This window comes from Myodes glareolus, chromosome 12, assembly GCF_982192425.1.
Source record: "Myodes glareolus chromosome 12, mMyoGla1.1, whole genome shotgun sequence".
Taxonomy (NCBI): Eukaryota; Metazoa; Chordata; class Mammalia; order Rodentia; family Cricetidae; genus Myodes; species Myodes glareolus.
In genome coordinates this window covers 44,372,825-44,399,605 of record NC_142037.1, presented here as the reverse complement: position 1 = coordinate 44,399,605, position 26,781 = coordinate 44,372,825, and the positions used below count along the sequence as shown (strand labels likewise).

The following is a 26,781-nucleotide window of genomic DNA, read 5'->3' as shown; positions in this document are numbered from 1 at the left end:
GTGTAATTTGATGCACGCCTGCTGTCACTAGGATTAAGACTCCTCATCTGTACACAGATTAAAAGTGCTATGTGCTACAGGAAAAAGTTTCATTGATGTTTTCCAGTAACCTTCTTTATGTGTATGTATGTGTGTGAATATGTTCATGTGAATATGCGTGCACAGATGTGTATGTGTGTGTGGAGGTCGGAGGGCAGCCTTGGGTGTTATACCTCATGAGCCTGTCCACCTTGTTCTGTGAGAAAGGGTCTCTTAGTGGCTACGGTTCATTGGTCTGGCGAGGCCAACTGGCTAGTGAGCCTCAGGGATCTACCTTTCTCTACCTCCCTTGTACTGGGATGACGAACAATGCCCCACCATGCCTGGCTTTTCTACATGTGTTCTGAAGACCCAAGGTCATCATCCTTCCACAGCAAGAGCTTTCCTGGCGGAACCACCCTCCCAGGCTTCCTGTAGCCTCCTCCATGCTGATGAATCAGCAGCTTCAGTAATTCCCCCTTCACTGCACCAACAGACTCTGTCTGTGCACAGGAGACGGAGTATTCGCAACGCCATCATGTCTAATGGCAAACAAGTGCAGACACTAAATGTGACTTCCAAAGAAATGATGACTACACGGTTGCTCATGGAGCAGTGAAAGGAGGGGGGAGCTTCTGAGTGGCAATGCCGGCTTCTTCATTTCACCAAGGGAATCCACTGAGGTTCTTCCTCTTGAATCGGTCCAAATGGGTCCTGAATGGGCCCTGACTCAAGTTTCTGTGTTTTTCTCTTATGCCATCTTGCAAACAAACAAACAAAATATAACAACAATAAACTCAAAATGGACCATAAATTTAAATAGACAACCCAAAGCTCCAAAGGAAAGAGTACATCTGCCCTGCATTACAACAGGGGAAAATACAGGAAGTTTATGTCTAACACTGTACTTCTTTCCAGGGTATATCAAGAACACATAAAACTCTGGACATACATGAAAAAAAAAAAGATGGTCATTGGGTGGTAAAAAACAAAAATTAAAACGACAGTGAAGGTTGGCAAGATGGTTCAATGGGTAAAGATACTTAGTGCCAAGCCTGAATACCTGAATTCCATTTGTGGTGGGAGGGTCTCCACAGCCGTGTGGTGGGAGGAAGAACAAACTCCTGTAAGTTCTCCAATCGCCACATGCACACCAAGGCAAATGCATCCCTCCCTCCATGCACTGCATGAAAATACAAAAAATCTTAAGAGCCAATATGAGAAAGACTATCCAGGTATCACAAGGATGGAAAACCGAAAGTACCAAGTCCTGGCAAGGATGTGGAACAACTGGGGCCCTCATTCACTGCTGAGAGAAATGAAAGTAGGCTTGACTAGTTTAGAAAAGAGTTCAGCAGCGTTATCATATATATGCCATTCCTAAGGTTCACTCAAGTAAAACCTGTGCATAAATGTTCACAGAGGCCTTATTCTTTTTCACGTCAAACTGGAATTTAAGTATCTATCAGTTTGAGAATGAATACAGAAATGGTAGCATACTCACACTACAGTGGTAAAAACACACACAGGCACTCAGACAGACACAGTATGCTGGCAATGCATTGCCTAGTTTCTTGTCTGCTGAATACATGCTAGGTTCATCTTGGAGGAAGGAACCTCAAATGAGAAAGTGCCTCTCTCTGTTGGCCTGTAAGAAATCCTCCGGGGCGTTTTCTTGATTAATGATTATGTGAAGGGCCCAGTCCACTGCAGACAGTGCCACTCCTGAGCACATGGTGCTGCTGTATATATGAGTAAGCCACGGGTGAGCAAGCCAGTAAGCAGCACCCCTTCATGATGGCCTATAAGCTGTAAGGTGAAATAAGCCATTCCCTCCCCTAGTTGTTTAGGTCATAATGTTTTATCACAACAATAGAAAGCCAAACTACAATATACACACAACATAAATGATTCTCAAAGACATTATTAAGAAAATAAAGCCAGATTCAAAAGACTACATCTGGATGGATCCATTAATACAGCATCCTGTTAAGGGCAAATCTATAAGGATAGAAATTAGATTAGGTTTGGAGGGAGCCGGAGGGGTTGACTACTGACACAGGAGGCTTTTTCTTTACTAATTGTGATGATAGTTAAGCAACTGTCTGTATCCATTAAATATATAACACAACACAGTAAAAACAGGGAACTCTACTTTAATCAGAACAAATGCAAACATTAGAACTACCACTCTGATAAAGGACAGGAGGGTAACACGGAAGAAGTAATTCTGACAGGGTCATGGCAGCACCTGAGCTGTGTCCTAGACGGGATGTGGCCTGCTGCCTACTGGATACAGCAAGCACTGCTGAGGTTTATCAGAGGGACAAGATGGACGAGAGAGGGCTGATGCATGGGTGATGGGGGAGGGGTATCAAGGTGAGCCCCGTGTTCCTGGGTGGACGGAAGGGCACTGTGCTGTGGGATGGGACACTGTGTAGGTTCTGGAATGTCTACTAAGTTCCCATACTGTTCACGTGACCCTCCCCACTTCCTGTCATAATTCCTTCATTTCATTTCTTCTCACACATCGTTCAGGAAACTCTTAAATGTCACTGGTCTGGGCCATAAGCTCTTCCTGTATTTGTCACCTTGTGAAGATTCCTACCTAACGTGTGCCGTGATGCTCGGTGACTGGTGACTTCCCTACCTAACGTGTGCCGTGATGCTCAGTGACTTCCCTACCTAATGTGTGCCGTGATGCTAGGTGACTTCTGCATCCTCCAGCTGCTTTCCCTATCTTGCAAAGTATTTTGAGGAAATGTTGACTATTTCCTACCAGTTTCAGTTTGGAAAGAACAAATTCTAAGTATAATGATTTAGACAGAACTTTCAAACTCAGTAACTGATACATTTAGCATTATGCCCATGAAGGCCACACTAATACAATGAATATAGGTATAGGAGAACCCAAGTGCTATCATATTGTTATGCAATTATGATTGTTCTCATAACTAATGGCTAGGATGAATGCCAGTACGTTCAGTGAGAAGAGTTCTAGAATTAGTCCTGGGAGACCTTGGCATGAATCTGCACTCCTCAGGACACTGGTGGGTCATCCTGGCTCAGTTATGTTCCCTCCCTACAGCAGAGTTTCCACACAAACAGAGCAAACTAATACTCAGGTGCAGTGGGAAGGTGCACTGCACTTTGCACGCAGCCACCAACGTGAGGAGACTTGGCAGACCAAGCGGTCGGCATACGGAGTCCCTACATGTGAGGGCTCAGAAGCTGAGTTCTCAGTAAGTCACGGCACATACAGACTGCAGTGTGAACACAGACCAACTTCACCCACAGAGCCCACAAGTAGCAACCATGTGGAGACATCCGCAAGGTTTCAACATGCAGAGGTGTTCTTAGCTGCTCTGTCAGCACGGTTTACACTGGTAAGAAGAAAATGACAATGACAGACTAAACATCCCCCTGCAGAAGCAAGCTTCCTTTAACCATCTTGGCAATCTGAAAGGCTGCTCACCCTTTGGGAAGATGTCTTTCAGAGGGACTTCTCCGGCAGGCAGGATCCTGACCACCTGGTTAGTGTGTGTGAGAGTCACGCAGTTCCTGTGCCTTGGGGTGATGTTTGTTCGTTTCCCTCCATAGATCCCTGTGTTGGTGACATTTCGCTTTTCCAAAGATGAAGCCCTCTTCCATGAATAAACTTCACTGGGTGACTGCAAAAAATACAAATAAAAAGAGAGGAAAAAGGAGAAACAGTGCTAAAATCACATCTATTACATTCATCATCACGCTTAGATTATTTTTCCCTTAGACTTCCCTTAGATTATTTTCAGTGGTAACTTATGATTTATGGATGCAAAAATTAAGATATTCCCTAATAATGTTTAACATGGCACAGGAGATATGTGTTTTACCAATCACTCTAATTGTCTATGCAAGTATAAAATAAAAGGTTTTTTTAGTTTAAAGTGAATTAAATTGAAAAGAGGCATAGAACAGTGTAGTTATTTAAAAATGACACAACTGGAGTGAGATGGATCAGTTGCTAATGGCAGCTGTTGCCAAGCCTGACAGCCTGAGTTTGATCTCTGGGGCTCTCGGGGTAGAAGGAAAGAACAGACACCTGAAAGTTGTCCAGTGATGCAAGGGCTACGGTGCTCACGTTCACATGTACGCGCTCTAAGTTAAGTAAAAAATAAGACCACAGCGCTAACATCTAGGCTCCCACTATTTGCATAAAGTAAAATATGCTGGGACTTTTGAGGTCCTGGAGTGTCCTCCTGGTCACATGTCTCTGCCTTGCCATGACTTAGCTCTTCTGGGATTTTGTGGGTATTTTCCCCTCACTGTTTTACTTAGTGTGTCTATCCTTTCCAAGATAATAAGCTATCTTTGTCTTCCATTTTCTCTAAAGGTTTTAAGTCTTATGTTTGCATTTAAGTCCAGAACTCATAGGGGATTTACTGTCATACACACGCGTGTGTGGCAGGAACTCAGGCTTACTTTTCTTGGATGGACTGCTTACTGCCCAAACACCACTTATAGCCTGCTGACTTTGCCCGTGTTTCCGGACAAGGCACTCTATCCTACTGTGTATTTTACTCCTGGGCCAGGATACACTATTAGCCTTGACTGACTGCTTGCACTCATGCTTCGCAGTTGTTTGTTCCTGCTCTCTGTAACACTGCACGGGAGGCACTGCTTCTGTGGCCTCCCTGGTACCTGGTACTCGGTATCCATACTTGCTGTTGTCCCACCTCCCCCAGTAGACTTATCTCCGAGGCCAACACCCTTCTTCCTGCTTGGGTCCCAGCAGTCCACACTGGGATACACCCAACCCTCCTGTCCTTACTCGGGGCTTCCATTCCCAGATCAGCTGTCCCTTCATGGGGACAATGTAGCCACCAGGTTTGACACCCAGGACATGGTGACCCCCTGTCCACCAGAGATATCTTTACCCCACTTGGATTTGCCTTTCACACTTTACACTAGCTTACTGTTTGGAGATATTAAGAATTGGTTGTTTTCTTAGTGTTGAATTTTATGGATCAGTTTTTGATTTTTTGGGACAGGGTTTCTCTGGCTGCCTGGAATTTGTTGAGACCAGGTTGGCCTCAAATTCACAGAGATCCACCTGCCTCTGCCTCCCAAGTGCTGGGATTAAAGGTTGTTGCCACCACACCCAGCCTGAACTTTATGGGTCTTAAATATTCTGGATACAAGCCTTGTGTTACAGAGGCAGTTTGTAATACTTCCTTTTAGCCTGCAGACTGTCTTGTCATTCTTTTAACAGTGTCTTTTATGGAGCTAAGTTGTATGTTTTGCGGCAGTCTAATTATCAAGGTTTTTCTGCTTGTTCCACGTCTAAGACAGTCCAGTATGTGGCTGTAGTGGCAGTGGGTGTTCTGGTTTTCTGTTTACACTTTTGAGGCAAAGTCTTGCTAGCACAGGCTAGTCTTGAAATCACAGTCCTAGCCTCCTGTGTGCTAAGATCGGAGGGGTGGACCACCACACCTGTCTCCCTTACTCTTGGTGAGAAAATGAACGCCTGTAATGTTCACCATTGATTCTGATATTTCTTGTATGTTTTAAAAGCATCTACTTGCTGTTAGGGTAAGAAAGTAACTTAAGTTTATAAGAACTCATTGGTTTTGATAACTTCATAAAAAGCTAATAAGGAATGACATCCTTTTGTAGAGCTTTATGAGGAAATACAAAGAAATTCACATACAAGCAGGGAGTCAGAGGAGTATAGTAAAGAATACAGGCAGGAGGGCTGGCTGCTCACACCTGAGCTCAAGCCCGAGGCTCCTTATTACAATCTTTGTGGGAGGGAGAATAGGAGGTGTAATATCTTCCTGTTTTCCCATGCAAAAAACCCTACTGAATTACAGTAAAAATGAGCTATTAGTATGAAAGAGATTAGAGTAGTACAGACCACATTGGCCTATGAAGTATACTTGCTATGAACGGTGAACCTTTCACTTAACAAATATGAACTGGGCATCTCCTCCATGGTGGCTACCAAACATCCAAAAGATGGCTTTAACAAGGTTACTAACTATGTGACCAACATAAACAACAGCATACACCCAGCTTTTACCTTCCAGCCCTTTTCATGGTGGCACTGTATTTGAACACTAATACCTTCCACCAGAGTAAAGCAGTGAGATCAATTTTCAGACAGTTCTACCTTCCCAGGAAAGTGCTACTATTTTTCTACTTAAGCAGTAAATGTGACAGAAAGCATCCTGACCTTGCTCGAGCATTCTACCAAGGCTGCTGCAGACACCACATTGCAACAACACACTGCATTTGAGTTATATAATGTAGGAGCGAATGGTTTTTACTGGACAATTACTAAAGCATATGACAAAGAACTAAGCCACATATTATCCACCCAGTTTTGGATTTCAAGGGCCTTATATACCAAAGCACTCTCCATTTGTTAATTAAGCTAAAAAAGGTGAAGCATGAAAGACTGGTACATTAAGTAGAACCTTTATTTTTATCTTTAACTGATTCTATCAGCTCCCTTCACGGAGCCACAAAGGGAATTATTTAAGCTAAATGTTCAATCACATCTAGAGCTACACATATTTTGGACTATCACATTGCAACTTTGATGTGGGATTCCCCTCTGTATGCTGTGAAAAACCATTAGTGAATAAAGAAACTGCCTTGCCCTGTTGATAGGGCAGAACTTAAGTAGGTGGGGGAAACTAAACTGAATGCTGGGAGAGAGAAGGCAGAGCCAGAGACAAGCCATGTAGTGCTGGAGACAGACATTGGAACTTTACCAGGTAAGCCACAGCCTCATGGCGATACACAGATTAATGGAGATGGGTTAATTTAAGATACGAGTTAGCCAGGTATGAGTTAAATATGTTAAAGCTATTGGCTAAACAGTATTGCAAATAATATGGTTTCTGTGTGATTATTTCAGGGCTGAGCAGCCGGGAACCAACAAGCGGCCTCCAGCAACACAACTTGTCCTGGAATAATCTTTCTAGTTCAACCCCCACATCTCCACCAAGGAAAGATGGGCCCTACTTTTAATTAAAGCCAATTAAAAATCACTTTAAAATCATTTTAAATATAAATTCTAGAATACATGCTACTTTGATCAGTCTCAACTTGCTCCTTTTGTCAGAGTCCAGGAACACACATTAAGATGGTGTGGTAAGAAAGTCACCATTAGTGTGTTGCGCACTGGGCCACATGAACTCTCAGAGGCAGAGAACAACCATTTCTCTTACTAAATTATATTGCACCACACTTTAAACGCAATTCATAAAATAATAAAACTATAGTGCTGGACCATAGCTTTGGGGAGTGATTTCAAATGTAGACTTGACTGAAAATGCTTTCAGGAAAACTGCTCTCAGCTTCAGAGAAGCTGAGACACTCTAGGCCACGCTGAGAAGGAGGGTCAGACGTTGGTGTTTACCATGAGATCCGGGAAGCCAACAACTACAGTAGCATAGCTGTTTTCATCCGAGAGAACACGGTTAGGAGAGGCGATCTTCTGACCCACAGCTGAACTTAGGTTTTCAGATGACAGCTGTTCACTCGAGACTTTATGAGGTATGCAGAATTCTGTTTCTGAAAAATGTCAGATACACCTTAGACACGATATAATCCCAATATGCTTCAGGAATTATTATTGTTGTTGTTATTCTTTTTTGCAAGGTTTTATCCTCAACAACTCAAACCACAAAGAACAAGGTCTAAGAATTACTTTGAATGACACTTGCCAGCTTTTGTCTGGGAAAATAGTTTTAATCATCAAAGTGTCTTCCCAAAATGATCCCAAGCTTCTTTTGCAGCCCACGACCTGCCAGCCATAAATATCTTCTTGAATCAGGAGCTCCCTGTATGGACCAAACCCAGGCTGCAAACCGTGATAAATGGAGCAGAAGTTCTGGTGAGCTGACAGCCCATGGAGAAAAAAAAAAAAGTGCAAACCCAGACTAGGTGCAAACCCACCTGTCCTAACAATTCAGCAGTTAAACAAATTTCACATGGAGTTCGAAGTGCAGCTTCCTGATGTAGACGAGAAAGTATACGACTCTGGTCTACTGCTGGCGTGGTGTCTAAGCCACTTTATTTGGTATAAATGTCACACAGGCTGAGGCTCCGGTCCTCCCATGAGCCTGGAGGGCGGCACATGTGCAAGCACATACCCACACGGCAGCAAGCGCAGGGAATTCAGTATTTACCTTGTGTGACCCCAAATCCTGTGCTGGGCAGCTCTTCTTTCAACATATACAACTGGCAAGCCCCAGTGTCCTGAGAACCAATGTGTGCAGGCTTAGTCAAAAGGTATTTCCTGTAAACAGACAAGAAGCCTGGTTCAATCCAATCTAATTTAACAGTTTTCTTTTTCTAACATTCATTAGGATAGACCAAGAAAAATTAGAATTTGTTTTTTCTCTTTAAGCCTTTAAAAAGACAGCATGAGCATAATTTGCACCTAAACATTTCATGATGAATTACCAAAACCCTTTTCGACAATACTGTAAAGAGGAAGTAGCAAATGATAACATAGAAAATACAAAAAAAAAAATCATTAGCCGGGCGGTGGTGGCGCATGCCTTTAATTCCAGAACTTGGGAAGCAGAGGCAGGTAGATCTCTGCGAGTTTGAGGCCAGTCTGGTCTACAGAGTGAGTTCCAGGACAACAAAGAAAGAAAGAAAAAACAACAAAACAAATGAACGAACAAACAAAAATCACATTTCCTATTCAAGAGAAGCAGAGCTGTGTGATGAGGCACATCCTTAGTACTATGGAGTTCCCTCTTTTTTGTTCTTGTGGCATTTTTAAGACTGGGTATTGGTATCATTATTAGCTCAGGCTGGCCATGAACTCATGATTCACCCGCCTCCATATTCTGAGTGCCAGGATGCCCAGAAATGGAGTTCCCTCTTGGTATGAGTCTTACATCAGGCAGCAGATGGGGTATTACCTCACAGAGTATTTGTGACTATACTAACTTGAGTTTTTGTTTGCTTTTGAGATTTATAAAATAAAGATCTATCAGTAGCCAGATACTGTTTTCTGAATGCCACGTTGCTTATCAGCAGAAAGAATCTGCACTTAGTTAGAGGAGGTAGCACACAAGGAAGAGACTGGGAATTTACGCAGCAGTCCTTATAAGGCAGGCACAGCAAAGTATCTCCCACAGGAAGCGTCTGGCCCCCAAAGGAAGTAGCAGACATCACCGTAACTATAACCAGCAAACACATGAGGTGAAAGGAAGGACCGCCCAAGGGTGGGAGTCCTGTGATAAAAAGGCAGCATCTCTAGGATGCTCCTGCCATCAGGAGAGAGGATGAACAGAGAGTGTGCTCGGCAGTAGCCTGAGCTTGGCAAGGACACAGCGACTGCTCAATGTGTGAACAGGAAAACCCCAAACACAAGTAGGTCATAGATAAAAGTCATCATTTTTATCATCAATTTCCAGGTCGTACTCTGAAAATAGACACATAACATACTTTCTTTCCTCACTGTCTGTCCTAAATCTCACTCAAAGAAGCTGACAAACACAGAAACCTAAAAGCTAAGGGAGACCAATGGTGAGCAAGGCTGGTCTTCTGCACACTTCACGGGAGAGTACACAACAGAGTTTACCCACTGATTTGTTTTGTTCTCCACAAGAAGCCATTTGTCCTCTGCTACAAGAAAAACTGTCTTGAGGTTGATGGGAAGAGAGATGGTGTGAGTTCGTCCTTCCAAGACATCCAAGACAATCAAGGTATCCCTAAAAAAGAAGAAAATTATGTCTGATGAAGATGATGGCTAAACAATTGTGGTGAAATCATGTTTAGATATAATATACAATCTTAAAATGAACATTTTAGACTAAGCAACAATAAATAAACATGTCATTTTAGAAAACTGCTCTACAAAATTCTCAGTATGCCAGGGTAGGCATGAGAAGAACAACAGGAAGTTGGGTCTGCCATGGAGCTGGGGCTGTGTTATGTAATCCCAGTATCTTATACCAGTTTCACAATGTTCTGTGATTTGTGAAGGGTTATTTTCAGAATAAAATATTATTTGGTTCGTCAGTTTCATACTAAACAAGTATAATTACAGCAGGAAACAGAATGAACGAAGTAACAATCCCAGTTTAGAATCTCCTACAGTGAAGCACTTACCCTGTTTGTTTGTAGAATACTAGCCAGTTTTTGTGTGAAAATTCTTTACACATTCTGTAAGTCTCCTAAAGAGAAAAGGAAGCAAACATCCACGTCAATTGACCAACTCTCAGAGAAGCCGTTATTCATGCCAAGGCTTTCAGGGGACACAGATTAAGCCAGATCTTAAAATAGACCAACTGTTATGCATTAAAGCTCTTTTAGCATTTTAGGGGTTATGTTCGGTACAACTGAGGCTTGAACTCGGGGCCTTGTGCTTGGCAGGCAAGCGGTCTATCACTAAGCTACTAATACCTCTTCAGAATAATTTTTCAACAGTGCCAAAAGGGTTGGAGAGATGGTTCAGTAGTTAAAAGTATCTGCTGCTGTTGCGGAGGCCCTGAGTTCCGTTCCCAGCACCCACATGGTGGTGGCTCACAGCCATCTGGAACTCCAGCTTCTGAGGATCTGACACCCTCTTCCTCTGTACCAGGCACTCACGCGGTGCACAGATATACGTGCAGGCAAAACACCATGCACATAAAAATAAGTCTTTAAAACAGTGCCAAATACTGGTTAAAAATACACTTGCTAATTATTGGTTAATTGTGGAATTTATATTAAAATATAAGCATACAGGAAATATTTTGTCTCTTAGCTCTTAATTCAATTATAACCTGTAAAAAACCTTCTCGAGCCTTTTATGAACCACAGATGCTTACGGCAAAGCACTGGATAAGCTTTATTTTGTATATAAATGGCAAAAAAAATTTTTCCTTGAGTTAGGCTACAAGATTTAAGGAAGTTAATAAATCAAAACATTTATCTGACAGAGGAAATCAGTTGCTGTACTTAAGATTTTAACATATAAATCCAAAATATAACTATGTAATTGGAAAATAATTACGTTGACTGCATGACTAAGAATTTGCTATGACTATCACACTCAAATAACTCTAATTTTCCTTAATAGCCCAGTCCTGGCGATCTTCACATTAATATGCTGGACACTGAAGGAACCTCCTGATAGTTAATTGTTCATCTAGTTATACAGTCTTAACATCGCAAAATCAAAAATTGCTTAATGACTCTTTTGTGCCTTATATTTTTGTTGTTGTTTCCCAAACCATCTTGTGGTTGGGAAAATCCCCAGCAAGCAATCTGTCAGGCGGGGCTGGTACGACTTACACCGCCTTCCTTGTTCCACCAGGAAGACTTCTTAGATGCAGGCTCGTCTACAGGAAGGATGAGATGGCGAACGGCACGGCCAGCAGTGTCTAACAAGAGGATGACGTTACTCTGGAAATAAAGAAAGCAGGATGAGACTCAAGACACCCGCTCTGTTCCCCATAAAAAGCAGCAGTGACCAGGTCACCTGAGAGTAAAGGTCACTGTGGCCAACCAAATGGAAGACAATGATATTGAGATATAAGATATCATGAAGACACTACACTCAGTGATCTTAATGCAAAATATCACATTTTGGTTAATTTATTGACAATTTCCTAATTAGGTAAATATGTAACCTTCTCTTTGAAAGTTGTTTTAAAATCAAAGGTAGCTACTCTGATTTTATTTGTTCTATAAACATAAGGAAACAGATTACACTTGGGGTTGGAGAGATGGCTCAACATTTAAGAACACTGGCTGCTCTTACACAGTGTCCATGTTTGATTTCTAGCACATACTTCGTGACGCACAAATGCCTGCAAAAATTATTTCACAGTAATCCAATTACAGAGGATTCGATGCCCACATCTGGCCTCCGTAAATACCGGGCACACACACGCAGTGCACATACCTACACGCAGAACTCACACACACATAAACAAATCTTTTATGATTTGTTTATTCATCTTTGAGATGAGAAAGAAAGACAGCAGTTAAGAGTGCACTTTTACATGACCCTCAGTAAATCTTGTTTATTCCTTTTATAGATCCACGTTCAAGTAAGAAAATATGTACACTATAGAAGAATGGGTTAGCAAAGTATATGACTGTGTAATAGTAGGAGATGTTTGTCATCTTAAAGTTAATTGAAGCTGAAGTAAGGCTGGGAAGAAAGACAGGGAAAATGACTGAAGTACAGGAAGAAAATGGAGGCCCTCACTCCAGAGTCTGTCTTGAAGCTTCTTGCTAGATGATAATCAAGAATTTGTTTAATTACTTAAACAAAAGGGGGAGATGCTGCGGGAGCTCCTTCCGCTCCTTCAGCCAATCGCCACTGAGCTACCAGCCCATTGGTAACTCAGCGGCAATTGGCTGAAGGAGCGGAAGGAACTCCCGCAGCATCTCATGATGCATACATGTGCATGTGTGCATGTACATACATCCCCACAATCATGCACATGTGTGTACACACATAGTTTCAAAACAAAACCAAAACACGGATAACAACAACATAACCACACCTCCCCTCCAGATTTGTTTAATACTGGCTTGCCTTGATATGCATTTCTGTGGCGAAGTCAAGGATGTGGCATTATCTGAGTGGAGATCTCTAACGAGAACTCAAGGTTGTAGGGAGTGGCCGTGTAGAGCGATATCTCTGCCCCTGCCCCCCATGGAACTTTCATTACTGTTGCTACAATAACACACAAACAAGATTTTTGTGGCGTCATTTAGAGCCATGCAGCTGGAGGCCTAGGCATTGGGCAGAGCTCGGCAGCAGAGGCTCTAGGAGACTTCTCTACTTTTCACTCAGATGATTCAGATGGCTGACTTCTAGGCTCTTCTCCATGTGTGGCAAATGCTTGGTGTCCCCCCCACTTGTCCAGTCCCCAAGGGAACTATTCGGACCCTGGAGGCCCCTGTGGTGGGAACCAATAAGCTTACATGTGTTTGTAACATTCAGTTTCACCTGTGATGGCTCCAGCAGTCAGTTCCGAAGGAGAAAGGAAACCCATCCCATCCCAAACACACAATCCTTACCTCTAAGTAGACCTGGATACCAACTCCAGGGCCCCTCCCTACCCTGGGGCTGTGTTACGAAAGGGAATAAACCCTAGGTATAAAACTTATAACTGGAACACATGAAATAAGGATTTAAAAATGAGAAAACTAGAAAAAAACTATTTTCAAGGACTGCAAGGAAGCTGGTTTTTCTAGTTAAACTGTAAAAGTGACCACGGAGTGAAAAGGGCGTCTGCAAGCTCAGCCTCATTGTTGCACAACAATGCGCTGTTGCACAACAGCGGTTTTCCTTCTTTTAATTTGGGTCTAGCTGTCGTGGTCACTGCAAGTTCTTAGGAGAAAAAGACACAAAGCACCCAATGGCAACGGACTCTAGAAGATGCAGAAAACAATAAAATATGGTATGTTTGCTCCATTATGCCATAATATCAATTAGACAGCTCATATTTAAAGCAATGGAGAATACAATCAAAATTTAATCATGGCTTCTGTCTTCTATTATGTGATCTGGTTAGAGAAATAAAAAGAAATACAGAAATGTATTTTACAAGATAATTAAACCACAAGAGTTAAAACCATATTGATTTCCAACATAGTTTACTGCACGCAACAGATGTTGATAAAACTCTAACCTTTCCACAATCAGTAGCTGTGAGTGAAGCTCCCCAAGAGGCAGCTGTGGCTCACTGTGAACAAAACTCCTGGAAGGAACATCTGTGTCTGCAGAGGCTGATGGCTGCCCAGAACCTCACAGGCTCAGAGGCTAACTACTTTATCATGGGCCAGTGTTAGCCTTCTGGGACAGCCAGTCCTCGTCCAACTCAGTACCTGGACTAGTGTCTCATGATAATAACCCCCCCCCAGAAGCTGTTAACTTAGAAGTGTACCAGCTTCCACCAATCCAAGAGCTAAGAATGTGATCAGGGAGCATCTTGACCTATAGAAGAGCTCCCCCAATCTTCCTGTACCTGCCTCTCTGATGTCTCCAATAATGTGTTTTGAACTTGCCTTGATTTATGACTTTCTCTGTTCTGTAAAACGATAAAAACTTCTTGAAACTGTTTTCACACTGACCATGGAATTTGGGGGATCCTAAACCTATGTTTCCAGGACACAGTCATAGCCATTATGATGGCTCTAGAATAAAGAATGTTCTATTCCCTTTAAGATGAAAGCTGAGGTTTTTATAATGACAGATCCTAAAATTGTATCATTCTGTATAACATAATAATTCTCCACTAAGAACTTAGATTAGCTGGGCAGTGGTGGTGAATGCCTTTAATTCCAGCACTCGGAAGTTAGAGACAGGCAGATCTCTGTGAGTTTGAGGCCAGCCTGGTCTACAGAGTGAGTTCTTGGACAGTCTCCAAAGCTATAAAAAACCTTGTCTTGAAAAAAGAACTTACATTAGATGTAATTAGATTTAGAATAACTAGTCCAAGAAGTATTTTTTAGCTGGGCAAAGGTTATACACAGGTGAATCTCCGAGTTTGAGGCTAGCCTGGTCTACAGAGCAAGTTCTACGACATAGGATAGTCAGGGGTACACAGAGAAACCCTGTCACAGAAAAAAAAAAGTCTTGCTTTACTGTTATTTGAATGCTTTGAAATCGGTGGTGAGAGCAAGACTTTGCTTCTGAAAATGTAAACTCAAGGGCTGAGGACATAGGTCAGTGAGAAAAGTGAAGAACAGAGCTTGGGTCCCTGGCATCCATGAAGAGGCCATAAAAGCCAGGCATGGTGGTTGCCTGTAATTCCAGCAACTGGGAGGTAGAACTGGGATTCTGCAGGCCAGCTAGACCAGCAAACCTGTGAGCTCTGGGTTCAAGTGAAAGACCCTGCCTCAATATGTAAAGCAGAGTGGGATCAAAGCAGATGTCAGACATCAACCTACACCCTTGACACATGCATACCCAAGAATAATTAAGAAGGAAAGCATAAAAAAGTTAAAAACGTACAAGGTCTCTGTCCTAGGTTAAATTCTTTTGGGAGTAGCTTTGAATAGATAAAATGTTTCTTGCATGATAGATAGACACAACTTTGTCATAAATTCACAGTTCTTGAGCAATCTGAGATTAAGGGAAGTCTTAAAATAAAGTTTCTCCCTTGCAATGAAGAAGCAGCAGATGATTAAACAGAGAATTCAGTGTAGTTTCCATTTCCTTTTCTAGGTTTGTATCCTCCTAACTGGGCATACGTGACCTGAGCACCGTCCCTGCTAAGTGACCACACACACACACACACACAGACACACTTGCACATACACACACACTCACACACACACACACCCACAGCCTGAGTGCAATGCCCTGTGGGCTGAGAATGAGCTCCACCAACACTTGGCAGCATGAAAGAGTTCTGTGGCTCCATCCTTTTAGATGTTAATGGGTTCCTTCTGCAAATGACTAATGATATATTCTGCCTGTGCTTAAAAATAGAATCTCACGTCACACACGAGTACAAGAAACTGCGGCCCTGGCACGCTTGAGGTGGGGGCAGGGCAGAGAAGTAACTGAGCCATTTTATGATGTTTGTATCTGACTGGGAGAAGAGCAACCTCTGGATGACCTCCATGCCCCAAGTCTGAAACTCTAAACGCTGTGCAGATGTCATAAATAAGCCCATGGGAACAGGGGGAGGGGAAGGCCTTTATTTTTAGTTTTCCTGTCCTCACTTAAGATTTTATTTTAGTAAGGAATTTTTGGACAACTTTTTCAACTAACCAGGAGGCGGCATCTACAGCAGAACTTTATTTCAAAATGATAAGGGACAGATTTGGGGCTGCACTCTCTCCCTGTCAACTGTCTCCAGCTCTACCAGAATCAGGAGGAAGGATTGAGGGCAGCCCATGGGTTTACTGCACTTGCTAAATTTCAGAGCTTTGTAGTGCTGGTAGGGACCCCCAGGTCTAACACCCCGACTGCACCAACTTACAAAACAGTCAGCGGGAATAACCCCTGCGAGGAGCGGGAGGGATGGGCACGCAGACAGGATCCCAGAAGGCCCAGAGGCCCGGGCTGTGGAAGGCAAGCAAAGCTCTGAAGTGAAAACTATGCTTCCTTGATGGAAGCCATTGCCATTGAACAGAGAATTAGTTTACAATGTTGCCAAACAATTGGGCCTTTTGAGAAATAAATCATGGGCTGAGCATCTAAAAACTCTAATAGTTTTACAGAATTTGTATGTGTAAATTTATGTTAATGTGACAAGCTGAGAATCTGCTGGAGCTGTTAGAATAAATACTTCAAAATTTGAGTCTCACCCAAATTTGATTAGCTTATTAAATTCAAATTCACCCTGACAGGTGCTTCCTACAGAGGATCCTTCTGGTTGTAAAAACAGATCAATGGCATTGATATTTTATAGGAAATCTATAAAGCAAGAGCCTCATTCCAATTTGCTGGTGAGAAACTTGCATAAGCAACATCTGGTTTTGGATGAACTATGCTTTCAGTAGACAGACGTGGAAACAAATCATGAAAACTGAATTAGACAAAAACAACAGAATGGTTTGGGTAAGACCTGAAGTGTCGATTTCTCCAGTTAACCATGGACATGCTTTTTTTGTTCCTTTTGAGTAGATACATTATAAAGGTATTGTTTCTATATGTATGCACAATGTATGTATATGTGTATAGTGTTCCTGTGAATATGTGCACATGTGTGTGTGTGTGTGTGAAAGTAGGTGTGTGAGAGAAAAGGAGAGGGAGGAGAGGGAGAGAGGAGAGGAAGGAACTACAGAGGGAGGAGGGGGGAAGGAGAAGGGAGAGAGCCAACCAAAGGTTAATGCTGGCTGCTTTCTCTTGTTCTCCACTTTACTCTCTGGGGTAGCATCTCTCACTGGACATGGAGCATATCAACCTGATTCAGTACACTGTCTGGCCAGCAAGCCTCCGGGATCCACCCATCCCCTCCTCAGTGCTGGGATTACAGGCATGCGCAGTTGTGCAAAGCTTTCATGTGGGTTTTGAAGATCTGAACTCATGTCTTCATGATTTTTTTTCTTTGTGATTTTTGAGGCAGGATTTCACTTTGTAGCCCTGGCTGTCCTGGAACTCTTGATGTGCCTCTGCCTCTGGAATGCTGGCATTAAAGGCATGTACCACTACATTTGGCAGGGTCTTCATGCTTATTGCAACAAACACTTCATTGACCGAGCCACCTTCGCAGTCCTAAAAGTATCGTTTCTTTAGAGCACACAGCTCTTTAACCACAGTTAATGGCACTACATTTGTTGAATATTTTCCTGACCTTAAATAACAAGCATCAGCCCATGAGTCTCAAGTCTTGATCTCTGGTTCTCACTGCTCATGAACTCCACTCTCACCTTCTACCTGGTAGCTTAACACATTTAAGTTTAGTGCGCTGTTTCCCGCAGTCCCTGTCTGAGCTGATTCCTTCCTCATCCTGGTTGATGGGAACTCCATTCAAATTGCTCACCCCCTAACTTTTTTACAATGCCTCTAACTCCCTCTTACCCCATGTCTGCTCTGTTAGGAAATCCTGCAGGCTTTACTCTCAAATTGCACCGAGACCTACAATCACTTATGACCTTCATCCTCTGCCAAGCCACCAATATCTTTTGGACAGCTCACTGCAAGAAACTCTTGACTGGCTGCTTCATTTAGCTGTATCACTCACATATCACACAGAGTGACCAATGAAATCCCTTTAGAACATGACAGACCATGTTCCCTGGTCATCCCTTCCAATGCCTCCCCTTTCTCTCAAGGCCCAGAATCTTCCCCTGCCTACAGGCTCTGAGCAATCTGCTTCCCACCACTTCCTCTCCATCACCTCTGATCCTACTTACTGAGTAACCTTTCCTCTTCGCCTCTTCTCACTCTTGCCTTCATTCAATCTTTAAAAAGGAAGAGGGAATGTTCTTGCCCCTGGGATTCAGAACTCATCCCCACTGCCTACACTTCTCTCCCAGGTTCCCATTTTCCTGTCTACCTCCACCAGGCTGGTCCAGCTATCCTGTCAGTCTGATTTTAAATTGAGTTCTCTTTCTCTTGATTCTTACTCTCTTAGCTATGATATAGTTTAATTAGTAATTTATTTTTCTTATTTCTCCTGGACCATATAATAAACTGAGAATAAAAATATTTGTCGCCAAACAGTGGTGGCACATGCCTTTAATTTCAGCACACAGGAGGCAGAGGCAGATGATCTCTACAGAGTGAGTTCCAGGACAGCCAGGGATACACAGGGAAACTGTCTTGAAAAACTATGTGTGTGTGTGTGTGTGTGTGTGTGTGTGTGTGTGTGTGTGTGTGAGAGAGAGAGAGAGAGACAGAGACAGAGACAGAGACAGAGAGACAGAGAGAGAGAGAGATTGAGATCTTTTTCTAAAAAAAGTATATATTTGCTTATCACTTTTGTGTGGAGGTGTGTGTACCTGCAGGAGTTATATGTATAATATTTGTGCTATAGCCCGTAGAGGTCAGAAGAGGACTCTGGATCCCCTGTAACCAGAGTGCCAGGCAACTGTGAGCTGCCCTAGTAGAAATGGGTCCTCTGCAAGAGTAGTAGGTGCTCTTAACTGCTGAACCATCTATGCTGTTTCTCATCCCCAGCAGTATACCCAGGATTTACAAAATGAATACTATGCCTTGGACAATACCTGGTAAACGTTAGGTAGAAAATAGGCACACAAAACAGATCACTTTCTGTTGGTATAGTGCAGATTAACTAGACCTTTAGAATTTCCACTCACTGAAACATAACTGGTCTTTTGATCTGTGTCATCCATTTGGAATTACTTTCAGCTTGATGCTAGCTAGGCATCTGTACTTTCATTAGTGAGACCTTCATTTACTGATCCATGAACATGATGGATAGAACTTGACCTTACCAGACACACAAGGGTCCCAGTGCATTTCACCCAGTAGATTTCTGCGGCTATCTCTGAAGAATGTCATTTAGATTTTCAGATAAAATGTTATCTTCTCTGAGGAGGTACCTTGGCCCTCCTAACCTAGTCATCCCCATCACCCTCTGACGTCACCCGCTTCTACACACCCGGAAGTGCTGTGCTTCTTTGTTGCTTTACTAGTTTTCTGTCTCTCTAGAGACTGCAGTTTCTTAACTGTCAAAGTCAGCAAGGTGGAAAACTGACTGGTGACCTCTCTTTTCAGACTTGCGAGTTATGTTCAAATCTCCTCAGAGAGAAGACAGTGAGCCTTTGGTACAGCACAAACCCTGGCCTTCTGGGCCCTGTTTTGGTCTTTATGAAATCACAGGTTTCCAACCATAGCTGACATCACTCGACTTTTTCTTCACAGAACTCGCTCTTCCCACATCGACACCTGGTGAGTGTCTGGTGTTCTTACCTGCTCCTCATGCAGGACAACTTGACCCCTGAGCGGACTGCCCAGAGGGGCTACTGTCACAAATGGTCTCCAGGATCCACTGATCATTTTTGGGAAGATGTCAAAGAAGTCCACCAAGAAGCCACTTTTCCCAGTTAAATTCATAAAGTATAAGGAAATGGGATTGCATGCAGCTACATACAGAGTGTGCTCCCCATTTTCTGAAATGAGAAAAATGGATTAATTGTGCAATTTCTAAATAGTTTTCTGATGGGCTAAGAGTTCTAGTGCTACTAAATCTTGAACCTGAGCTAGGTCAGAATCTCAGCACACGGCCTTCAGGTTTGTCAGACTGCCTAAATGTAGACAGAGTAACATTGTGGGAACATAGTTGAGGGAAGTACCCTATAGGTACTTATAATACCTATAATAATTTATAATTCCACAATGTCTGGTGATAACTCCATTAAATATGTGACTCTCTTAGGAGGCAGAGAACTTTTCTTTGTAAGGGACAAAGCATTTTGTGACCCAGTGGTCTCCTTTAGCTACTGTTCCTGCAGAAGCATTTGGTCGCCATCTTCTACCTGTGAAGTTTTGTTCTATTAGGTAGTTAGCAGGTTATAGGATTTCTTGCTATAAATAAGCAATTTGATTTTTAAAAAATCTGAGCCCTGTAGGTCTCCCCCTCCCCAGTTATGATAATGGAGATTTAACTTAAACTGATGAGCATGCTAAGGAAGAACTCTCCTGCTGAGCTAAACCCTCACAGCCTACCACTAAGGATTCTAACTTCCCATCTGATATTAAATTGCATCTGCAATCTCTCTTAAACCCAGGGACTTGCCCAAGTCTAGTTTCTAACACATATGCCAATGCTTCTATATGCTTCAATCCCCTGCAGAGCTAATGAAAACGCAGATTCTGAGTCAGTAAAGCTAGTGTCGGCTGTTATAGTCTGTGCTTGAAGCAAGTTTCCAAGGACACCGAGGATGCTGGTTTGTGCACCCCTCCCTCTTAACAGGGCCATAGTTTCTGATGTGAGCTCGAGACAAATGACCAAGCATTTTGTCTGACGAGTGTGTTGAGCACTGCCTGTCTGTCAGTTATTTATTTTACAGCAATCATATTTCTTTAACGCCAAATTGAGATAAAAAGGAAGACAGTGAGATATATTAAAATTTGGGAAAATCCAAGAAAATCTGCATGAAATTTGTGCATGACCCATATCTAAAATATTTATACAAATATGTCCAAAATATCAGTTCTACAGTACACAGATAAAACTATAAATAATAGTACATAAAAAGATATGTTAGATTTGAACAAATAAAGTAGTATCAGTAAGAAACACAGCCACCAGGCTGGGCATGGTGATACATCTTTAATTCTAGCACTTGAGAGGCAGAGACAGGCAGATTTCTGTGAGCCTAAGGTAGTATGGTCTACAGAGCTGTGATGATTTGAAAGAAAATGGTCCCAAAGGGAGTGGCCTAGTAGGAGGTGTGCTTTTGTTGGAGTAGGTATGGAGGAAGTGTGTCAGTGTGGAGGTGGGCTTTGGGTCTCATACATGCTCAAGCCACCTCCAGTGTCTCAGTTCACTTTCTGTTGCCTGTGCAACTCTCAGCTACCTCTCCAGCACCATGTCCTGCCATGATGATAATGGACTGAATATCTAAACTGTAAGCCTTTCTAATAATGTTTTCCTTTATAATAGTTGCCATGGTCATGGTGTCTTGTCCCAGCAATAGAAAGAAACTTTTAGACAATAGCAAATGCCAGGCTATCTAGATATAGTGAGCCCCTGTTTAAAAAGGAGGAAGAGAACTGGAGAAGATTTATAATAATAATAGTTATTATTATTACTATTATTGTTCATTTTTTTAATAGAGTCTATGTAGCTCTGGCTGTCCTGGAACTCACTATGTGGACTAAGTTGGCCTTGAACTCACAGAGATTCTCCTGCTTTTGCCTCTGGAGAACAGGAATTAAAGGTGTGTGCCACCACATCTGGTTTATTATTTAAGAGGTAACATGAACTATGCTGTAGCAGTTCTAAATATCAGATAAATAGTAGAACAGTAGAATTTGTAACTTATGGGTCTTTTAAATGTATTTTTTTATAAGGAAAAATCAGTTCGAGTTAGCATTTCAGAGGCACTTTCCTGCACAGGAGAGGGCAGCAGGGCTGCAGGAGGAACATTGACAAAAAGGGCACCTCAGGGTAATTAATTGTTCTCATATTACAGGCAGTAAGTGCTGTGTGGTCCTCGGCTCAAACGCATAGATATATAATTAACTTCAATTCCAACCCAAGAAAGTGCTCTTTTTTTCTGTCAAATGCAGATGAGGTTTTTAGAAAGGAGAGAGGTCAGAACAAAAGGAAAGACTAGTTTGCAAATATGGTTCACTCTGGGAGGAAAGAGTTACATTTTATCAGGAAGAGCAAATGAGCCCTTCTCAGGCCACGTGTGACTGCCTGCTGGGAACACAGGGACAGCAGCAGGTGATTGCTGTCCCCCACAGGGGTGGGCAGAAGGTCACTGTGCACTCACAAGCGCTAAAGTTTAGACTTCAATTTAGACTCTCAAGGGTTCTTTACCGGTGGATGCAACCAGTCCTGATGAGAGCCTGGATCCTTACCACAAACAATACAATCCTCTAAATATCTGAAGGCATACGTTTATTCAAATAGCTGATTTGGGCAATGAGTAACATCCACAGGACTTACAGGAACCAAAAGCAAGGTGCTGACTTCTTTCCCTGGGAAAATTTCCATCCCAGTCAAGTTAGTGACTCCCCTCCCTTCTCCCAGCTGCCACTTTGTATCACTTTAGTAACTGACATCAACTGAGGAACTTTTGTCTGCACAAGGTAGCCAGTAATGGCACCAGTTCAGAATTACAGAAGCGCATAACTACCTTCCTCTACCCACATCCCAGACAATCGAAGGTTTAATGATGGCAAGTCACTCTAGGCCTCACTGCTGGACTGAATGTAATCACCAAACTGGAATCCAAGCTTCCCTCCCCAGAATCCAATGCTTCTCCCTTCTTCTTCCCGTCTATTTTTAGCACACGCCTGAGTGTGTTTAGCTTTGTGCTAGGACTGTAACGAGAAACAGACATATGCGTACCAACCCAGCAGTGCTCATGTGGGGCCCACCGCAGCATTTTGTGTGATGGTTAGAGGAAATTAGTTCTAAATTATATCTAATTGCTCTCCTGATCCACCAAGTCACCAAGTCTCTCACAGAGCTCCCGATGCCTCAGGATTATGTTAACCCTGTTTTTAAATCAGTGTAGGAAGAAAAGATCAAAATTATAAATGGATGTACCGTGTGATACCGCAATGTCGCAGATTAAATTAACTTCATCCAGTGGAAACCTCCAAGAGGTATACTCTTCAGTGAAGTTTAGGAATCTCGCTTCATGCCTTTCTATTGGGTACTCTTCTATGTTTGCAAGCACCGGACCCTACAACAGAGCGGCACTTTTAGCGAAGATGCTTGGGTAGTCACCAAAACAGCTCTTCCAATACAGAATGCACATTTCAGCATTTACTATCTTCACATACTCCACTTTACCATACTTGAAACAACAATAAAACCATTTACTTACCTTCCTGAGTGCTTTCATACACGTGAGCTCATAAATCTCCTCACTGGCTTTTGTTTTAAGGAAGTACACTGTGCATAAAGTACTAGAAGATTTCTCATGACTGCACTTCTCCCTAAACCAATAACCAGTTCTGACACCCAAACAGCAAGACCCAGAGTTGTCCAAGCCGGAGGAATAACTTACAAGTTAAGGCACCAGAGACTTAACATACTTCCATTGTGAAGAACAATTGTGAAATCATAACATTGAAATGTAGTGGTGGAAGTGGGCCTTTAAAACGAAATGTCAAAAAGAAATGTGACATTAAAACCAAAAAACCTTCCAGTGATTGATAATCACTGGTGTACTTATGAAAAGTGGAATGTTTTATATGCGGTTATAATCATTCAATATAAAGATAAGCAAAAGAACTAACATGGTAATATTGTGACTATCAGTCCTGGGTTGCTGGTTATGACTTCCTGGAAGAACCCTATGGGTACAACTAAACCTTCAATGACTTGCCTGCCCCATGGTCCTTAATCAAGATTCAGACTACACATTGGTGCCATGTCCCCTTCTATCTGGATGATACCCAGGAGACTGGAGAGTCAAACTGTACCTGTCCTTGTACCTGAAAAAACCTCTTCAGGAAGTGATTTAGGCTCTCCAATCACGCACTTAGCTGACATTTGGGGGGCAGAAGAGAGAGGCAGCTCTGATAAGGGGCTCTGAAGTCCATGCTCCCTAGAGGGACTGACAGACTACGACTCACTCTCTCATTTTCTAAATACTACTTAAGTGGAAGAAAACATCTTTTTATGTCCCACCGTAACTGTTCTGGTGTGAAGATGACAGAATCTTTAGTGACCACAAAATCTCCTGTATATTCTTTTCGGCCACTTACAGGCCTGTTGACTGTACTGTCTGTGTAGGTCCCTGCAGTGGGCATGGCAGCAGATGGAGAAACACCTATTTAAAACAGTGAGTCCAGTGTGCCCCCGACTTCTGTTCTGGCTACCCCTTTTAACAACTTTTGTAGGTACCTAACTGCCCAGAGGGGAGCTCTTTATACCTGAGATGCTCAGGATGGTTTTGATGGTAACTAATAACCCTTTCCCTTTCACAGGAAGACAGCAACACCAATGTATGGCTAAAAACTTAAAAAGCAAAACAATTTAATCTTGTTAGCAAATACAAAGTAAAGGCAACTATCACAGAGTAATCTTTTAAGGAAAATATACAATATACCGGACTGGCTCATCTGAAACACAAGATTGGCTCCTAGAAGTTCTATTTGGCCAATAGCAACAGACTACACTGAATTCCTTGGGGGTCAGACTGACCTCGATGTTGGCACAGAAGCTAAAGAGCCAAGCACTTGCTAAGCCTTTAGATTTACAGAGCGTATCTACAGAATATTTGAAAAGTTCACAAGATTCAATGTTATGAGGAAATAATAAGGAAAACAACCTTTACGTCGATATGAGACGTTTCAACTGGACACAAGATCTTTGCCATCCCATTTCCCGCCTGACCGGTTATCCAGTAGCCCATGAACGTCTGCTCTGGGAGAGGCAACCTGCCAAAGATAATTGGAAAAGTGAGCGTTTTTCCCCATTATCAAGTGTCTTAGGGTTACTACTGCTGTGATAAAACTCCATGATCAAAACAAGTTAGGGAGGAAAGGTTCATTTTCTTACCCTTCCATATCACTGTTTACCATTTAAAGAAGGCAGGACAGGAACTCAAATAGGGCGGGGACTCGGAGTCAGGAGCAGATGCGGAAGCCATGGAGGGTGCTGCTTACTGGCTTGCTTACAGAACTGCTTTCTTACAGAACTCAGGACCATCAGCCCAGGGATGATTCCACCCATAATAGGCTGGACCCTCCCCCATCAGTCACTAATTAAGAAAATGCCCCACAGGCTTGCCTACAACCCAATCTTTCGGAGGCATTTTCTTAATTAAGGCTCCCTCCTCTCAGACGACTTTAGCTTGTGTCAGGTTCACGCCACACAAGCCAGCACATCAAGGGAGAAACACACGTGCCATCCTTCGCCAGCAGCACATGAAAATGAAAAATGCTTCACTTAGAAGCGAGTTGTGCTCCCTTCTGTTTAGAATGCAGTGTTTAGAATGTTTAGAATGTACATCAGGATGAAAAAGACACTCAGAAGATAAGACTCTACCCATTTCACCTTAATTACAACTACAGTTAAGGCTAACATATTTCCCATTGAAATTGATGAAATGTGCAGTAACTTTACATGCAGATACCTGGTAGAGTACAGGAAGGCTTAAAAGAAACGGGAGCGAGGCATTTAATTTTCATTTCAAGTCTATGCTTTTACATTTACAAGTAGCAACCAGGATGAATTAGTATCAAACCCTTGGTGGACGCTGTAAAGAAAACCCCCCACAGACTGTTGTTTCGTGATTAATATGTAATACATACACAGCAATGTTCATATAAATGTGTCAACTAGTGTTGAATACGCCCATGTAACCAGTGGCCAAAAACCAGGACCCAGAAGTCACCTGGAGACATTTCATTGCTACCATGGGAGCTACTACCCTGATGTCTGATAGAATCGCTTTGTATTTGCTTTATTTTGTTTAAAGAAATACAACTTTTTGTTTTAAGACACAATCTTACTACTAGCCCAGGCTGGCCTTGAATGGACTCCCCTCAGTCTTCCAAGGGCTAATATTTAAGACATGTGACACCATAATCTTTCATTTCTTTTTTGAGACAAAATCTTGCTGTATAGCTCCGGCTGGCCTAGCATACACTATGAAAGCTAGGCTTGCCCACCACTCCTCCTTCCTCTGCCTCCCAAGTGCTGGACTTACAGACATGCAGTACTACATCTGGCTGCAGCAGTTTTGATGTAGAGTGATTCATATACTAAAGCAAAATGGCAGCAGTAAAGTATAAAATGTCAGGCAAACCTGAGAGTAGGACTTTCACTTCTTAATTCCAAATATCTCTGCTTGAATCTTCAAAAATGGAACCAGCCGTCTGTCATTTTCATTTCAGCACGTTTCTTACTCATGATAGGACAACATCAAAGACTCAGAGTTTTTGGCCATAACTCAAAATATGTTTAGAATGAGTATGGGGATCATTAACAGAGTACATACTTACACTTACAGGCTATTTTGCTTTCAGTAGTGCTGTGGTCTGACATGCATTCCCGTAAGCTTAGTAGAACTACATAGCCTTGATTACTCTTTGCACAAGACAAGGAACTAAATAACTGGTCAAGAACGCTTTTTGTCCCTTTGAAACAAGAGGAAGAAAGGGACCTTACAGTGAGTACCTTCTAAGACACATGATGCTGTGTCATACCTTACTTAAAAGGATACATTTGAATAAGTTATCTAAAACACATTTTAAGGGGTTGAGACGACTCAGAGGTCAAGAGTACTAGGTGCTCTTACGAAGGACCAGATTCAGATTCCCATCATCCACCTTGGTTCACAATCGCCTCTGACTTCAGCTCTAGGCATCCAATGCCCTTTCTGACCTTAATGACCATCCCTCACCATACACATCAATAAAAATATGCAGATAAGTCTTAACAAAATAAAACAATACATTTTAAGTACCCAGACCATAACCTTGATTGAGAGTGGGAGGTGGCTGGGGCCATGCTGAATTAGAAGACTATGGCATGTTCTTTTAAATAAGGCAAGAACACATGTTTCTGTGCTGACAGGGTAGACCTCCTAGAATGGGATATTCTCTCTTCTAGCTTAGAATAAAATGTATTTTCCAATTGTTCTTGTAAGCTCCAAATATTTGGAGACTTCTAAATTTGGAAGGAGAAA

The 26,781-nt window shown here is 42.4% G+C and overlaps 1 protein-coding gene across 1 annotated transcript in view; it reads right to left on the bottom strand.

Annotated features, from left to right (window-relative positions):
- Positions 1 to 26,781, bottom strand: part of Vwa8 (von Willebrand factor A domain containing 8) — a 327,640-nt gene that overhangs the window by 77,750 nt on the left and 223,109 nt on the right. Inside the window, exons 27-35 of the mRNA XM_048422107.3 lie at positions 24,418 to 24,526; positions 22,683 to 22,821; positions 19,367 to 19,566; positions 11,308 to 11,418; positions 10,141 to 10,205; positions 9,615 to 9,740; positions 8,199 to 8,308; positions 7,427 to 7,581; positions 3,494 to 3,689 (exon numbers count right to left, since the gene is read on the bottom strand). Coding sequence (XP_048278064.1) covers positions 3,494 to 3,689; positions 7,427 to 7,581; positions 8,199 to 8,308; positions 9,615 to 9,740; positions 10,141 to 10,205; positions 11,308 to 11,418; positions 19,367 to 19,566; positions 22,683 to 22,821; positions 24,418 to 24,526 — 1,211 coding nt within the window. The remainder of the gene's footprint in view (positions 1 to 3,493; positions 3,690 to 7,426; positions 7,582 to 8,198; positions 8,309 to 9,614; positions 9,741 to 10,140; positions 10,206 to 11,307; positions 11,419 to 19,366; positions 19,567 to 22,682; positions 22,822 to 24,417; positions 24,527 to 26,781) is intronic.